Genomic DNA, 5412 nt, shown 5'->3' with positions numbered 1-5412 from the left:
ATGTGATGTTCTCCTCAGGACGTGCTGCTGCTGTATTACTCGGTCTGGTGTGGCTTCTGCTCGGCTCTCAATCATGTGTTTCTGCAGCTGGCTCGTCTGTTCCAGGGAAACAGCGCCCTCACGGTGGCCAGGTCTGGAACTGCACCTCATAACACCTCAAGTGTCACATGACCGCACTGTGAGTTCCTGTGAGTCAGTGTGTGTGCTCTTGTTGTTTCAGAGTGAATGTCGGCCAGAATGATCTGCCCTGGGAATTTATGGTGGATCATGTGCCGTCTGTGCTGTTCTTCCCCAGACACAGGTGACAGACACAGCGCTTCTCTCGTGTTGATCACAGCTGAACCATGAATCATTTCATTCTGAATTCTCCCGCAGGAAGCAGATGAGTGTGAAGTTTCCTGAAAACATGCCCATGACGGTTCCCAACCTGCTGCGGTTCGTTCTGCAGCACACAGGCCACGCCCACAGCACACAGGAGTCAGGTGGAAGGGCGGAGCCTCAGTCCCTGCTGGAGGCGGAGCTTCGGGCGCTGCAGCAGCAGGTGTTTTCTCTGCATCGAGCCAGAGAGCGTCTCTCTCAGCAGCTGTCGATCCTGTGGAGGGAGAACCGGCGGCTCACGCTGCACAAACACACGCTGGAGACCCAGAATGCCGAGCTGCAGGAGCAGAGCTTGCAGCTGGAGACACTGTACAGAGAGAAAACACGCCAGCTGAGCGACACCGTCCACAGACTGCAGGAGCTCGCAGACGCATCGGAAGAACTGCTGAAGGAGAACTCACTGCTCCGAGTGCTGCTCACCGTCCTGAGAGAGAGAGACGGACGGGACACTGAGAGACAGGACACAGACGGACGGGACACAGACGGAGAGGACACTGAGAGACAGGACACAGACGGACGGGACACAGACGGAGAGGACACTGAGAGACAGGACACAGACGGACGGGACACAGACGGAGAGGACACAGAGACAGGACACAGACTGACGGGACACAGATGGAGAGGACACTGAGAGACGGGACACAGACGGACAGTACACAGACGGAGAGGACACTGAGAGACAGGACACAGACGGACGGGACACAGACGGACGAGACACAGACGGAGAGGACACTGAGAGACAGGACACAGACGGATGGGACACAGACGGAGAGGACACAGAGACAGGACACAGACTGATGGGACACAGATGGAGAGGACACTGAGAGACGGGACACAGACGGACGGGACACAGACGGACGGGACACAGACGGAGAGGACACAGACGGACGGGACACAGACGGAGAGGACACAGACGGACGGGACACAGACGGAGAGGACACAGACGGACGGGACACAGACGGAGAGGACACAGACGGACGGGACACAGACGGAGAGGACACAGACGGACGGGACACAGACGGAGAGGACACTGAGAGACGGGACACAGACGGAGAGGACACTGAGAGACGGGACACAGACGGAGAGGACACAGACGGACGGGACACAGACGGACGGGATACAGATGGACGGGACACTGAGAGACAGGACACAGACAGACGGGAAGAAGCAGACGGACAGGACACAAATGTACGGGACACAGACGGACGGGAAGAAGCAGACGGACAGGACACAAATGTACGGGACACAGACGGACGGGAAGAAGCAGACGGACAGGACACAAATGTACGGGACACAGACGGACAAGACACAGATGGACGGGACACAGACGGACGGGACACTGAGAGACAGGACACAGACGGACGGGACACAGACGGACAGCGTGAGGCTTCCTGACCACGGATGATTATCATACAGAATCTGTTAAGAACACGTCCAGCTTATCCACAAAAACTAATCAGAAATGTTGTTTTATAAGAAGAGATGTGTGCATTATTGTCAAACTGAAGTACATTTCCACCCTGAAGGCAAATCATCTCATTACTGTATGAGACATGTCTACGTGTGTAGACATCATGGTGGGATTTATTGTACAGATTTAATAGAAAGAAATCATTTATTACAATTGTAAAGGACATTTAAAACAGACGATCTAATGAGAATTGCCTTTGAAGAGAAGATTAGAAGAAAAACCTCTGGACAAATGACAGAACTGAAAATGAGATGATTTACATTGATGAGCATTTGTGAGTTTAATTATTATATAAATACAGAAACCGTAGGATTCATGTTCTCTGAATGTATCTTCAGTTTTGTGTTTCAGAGTGAAATCTGCACATGTTCTGCTGATTAATTATGACTGTCGTTACAGATGATTGAAGAGGTTCCTCGATGGCTTGATGTGACGACACACAATAACTTGTTAGAGTATTTCTGTTTGTTTTGTTGAAATGATGATTTTTTTCATGGTCACTAAAGTGTGGATTCTGGTTGAGTCTTCAGGTAATCTCAGGTTTGAAGGGTTAAATTAAAGATAATGCTGGTGAATGTGATCATTACTGACTCTGGGGTTTCTTGTTCTTCCTATAAGGAAGGGATTTCTGAGCTGCTGCAAACACTGTATTTCTGACAGTATAACTCTAGAGATACTGCTGGATGTTCATGTGCAGGTGTGACTATCTGTGTACAGTATATTTACACTGATATTCCTGCACACATTTCTACTGGAGAACGAGAAGGTGATGATGTTTAGAGGGTTCACGGTTGTAACAGCCCTAAACTGTAAGGTTGAGAATAAACACAGTGAAACATGGGTTTCAGGAAAAACACAGTTTAACCTTCCATGAATTATTTCCCCTAATTTAAATCTGCAAGTTTAGATCCTGTTAGTCTCTTTAATAATGAAGGAACTGAACTCCAACGTGGTGATGTTGTTAACGAAGAAGAAGACAATTAAACTATATCAAACACTTTCAGTCAGTTATATCACTTACACTACTAGTTATATTACTTTTCCTTCATGCCTCACAAGTTGTAATTGTGTAGCTTCTTCATCAAATTCTAAGTCAAGTCACTTTTATATAGCGCTTTAAACTAAATACATTAGTACTGAGCCTTGAGGTACTCCATACTGCACTTGTGATCGATAGGATACATCTTCATTCACTGCTACGAACTGATGGCGGTCATATAAGTACGATTTAAACCATGCTAATGCACTTCCACTGATGCCAACAAAGTATTCAAGTCTATGCAAAAGAATGTTGTGGTCAATTGTGTCAAACGCAGCACTAAGATCCAATAAAACTAATAGAGAGATACACCCACGATCAGATGATAAGAGCAGATCATTTGTAACTCTAAGGAGAGCAGTCTCAGTACTATGATACAAACCCAAACACACACACGCGCACTCACACAAACACACAAACACACACGCACACTCACAAACACACACGCACACAAACACACACGCACACACGCGCACTCACACGCACACAAACACACACGCACACTCACACACACAAACAAACCCAAACACACACTCACACGCACACAAACACACACGCGCACTCACACGCACACAAACCCAAACACACACACACTTACACAAACACACACACACACAAACCCAAACACGCACTCACACACACACACACATGCACAAACACACACTCACGCACACACACACACGCACACACAGTTTGACTGAATCAGATTAACCTTTCACACGCTGGTTGAAGCGAAAATGTAATTTATTATTATTTTACTCAGGGCAGTTGTGTTTTGTGCATTTTTAAAGAAGAAATTATGGAACTCTTGTCACGTTTTGTGTATTTCTATATAAACAGGTCAGCTTTCAGTCACTCATTATGGAGAATAGAGAGAAAGTTTGCAGTATCTGAAATATCTGGAGATGATGGACTCTCCAGAACCCAGCTGTGTGTCTCTGAAGAGTGACATATCACTGCATCATCCTCCTGACCTCAGTGATGGAGCGGTGACCTCTGACCTCAGTGATGAACCAGTGACCTCTGACCTCAGTGATGGAGCAGTGACCTCTGACCTCAGTGATGAACCAGTGACCTCTGACCTCAGTGATGAACCAGTGACCTCTGACCTCAGTGATGGACCAGTGACCTCTGACATCAGTGATGAACCAGTGACCTCTGACCTCAGGGATGAACCAGTGACCTCTGTCCTCAGGGATGAACCAGTGACCTCTGTCCTCAGGGATGGAGCGGTGACCTCTGACCTCAGTGATGGAGCGGTGACCTCTGACCTCAGGGATGAACCAGTGACCTCTGACCTCAGTGATGGAGCAGTGACCTCTGACCTCAGTGATGAACCAGTGACCTCTGTCCTCAGGGATGGAGCGGTGACCTCTGACCTCAGTGATGGAGCGGTGACCTCTGAGTCCACATTATGATTACATTATTTTAAATGGGTCCACCCCCCAAGATTACTGTTATAAACATGAGCCGCGTCTAAAAGGCAAAGGTGGAGGTGTTGCTTCAATTTATAACTACGTTTTCAGGATTTCTCAGAGGGCAGGCTACAAGTATAACTCGTTTGAAGTAATGGTACTTCATATAACATTATCCAAAGAAACAAATGTTAATGATAAATCCCCTGTTATGTTTGTACTGGCTACTGTATACAGGCCACCAGGGCACCATACAGACTTTATTAAAGAGTTTGGTGATTTTACATCCGAGTTAGTTCTGGCTGCAGATAAAGTTTTATTAGTTGGTGATTTTAATATCCATGTTGATAATGAAAAAGATGCATTGGGATCAGCATTTATAGACATTCTGAACTCTATTGGTGTTAGACAACACGTTTCAGGACCTACTCATTGTCGAAATCATACTCTAGATTTAATACTGTCACATGGAATTGATGTTGATGGTGTTGAAATTATTCAGCCAAGTGATGATATCTCAGATCATTATTTAGTTTTGTGCAAACTTCATATAGCCAAAATTGTAAATTCTACTTCTTGTTACAAGTATGGAAGAACCATCACTTCTAACACAAAAGACTGCTTTTTAAGTTATCTTCCTGATGTATCCAAGTTCCTTAGCATATCCAAAACTTCAGAACTTGATGATGTAACAGAAACTATGGACTCTCTCTTTTCTAGCACTTTAAATACAGTTGCTCCTTTACGCTTAAGGAAGGTTAAGGAAAACAGTCTGACACCATGGTATAATGAGCAGCCCGAGAAATGGAGCGCAGCTGGAGGAAAACAAAACTAGAGGTATTTCGTATTGCTTGGCGGGAAAGTAACCTATCCTACAGAAAAGCATTAAAAACTGCTAGATCCGATTACTTTTCTTCTCTTTTAGAAGAAAACAAACATAACCCCAGGTATTTATTCAATACAGTGGCTAAATTAACGAAAAATAAAGCATCAACAAGTGTTGACATTTCCCAACACCACAGCAGTAATGACTTTATGAACTACTTTACTTCTAAAATCGATACTATTAGAGATAAAATTGCAACCATTCAGCCGTCAGCTACAGTATC

The 5412-nt window shown here is 45.6% G+C and overlaps 1 protein-coding gene across 1 annotated transcript in view; it reads left to right on the top strand.

The window, feature by feature from the left end:
• The window catches only part of txndc11 (thioredoxin domain containing 11), a 16844-nt gene extending 15835 nt beyond the window's left edge, over window positions 1-1009 (top strand). The window contains exons 10-12 of the mRNA XM_059551744.1: window positions 19-131; window positions 221-301; window positions 376-1009. Coding sequence (XP_059407727.1) covers window positions 19-131; window positions 221-301; window positions 376-1009 — 828 coding nt within the window. The remainder of the gene's footprint in view (window positions 1-18; window positions 132-220; window positions 302-375) is intronic.
• Window positions 1010-5412: the final 4403 nt, after the last annotated feature.

This window comes from Carassius carassius, chromosome 6, assembly GCF_963082965.1.
Source record: "Carassius carassius chromosome 6, fCarCar2.1, whole genome shotgun sequence".
Classification (NCBI taxonomy): domain Eukaryota; kingdom Metazoa; phylum Chordata; class Actinopteri; order Cypriniformes; family Cyprinidae; genus Carassius; species Carassius carassius.
Note: the sequence above shows the minus strand (reverse complement) of the source record. Positions and strands in the feature narration are given on the sequence as shown.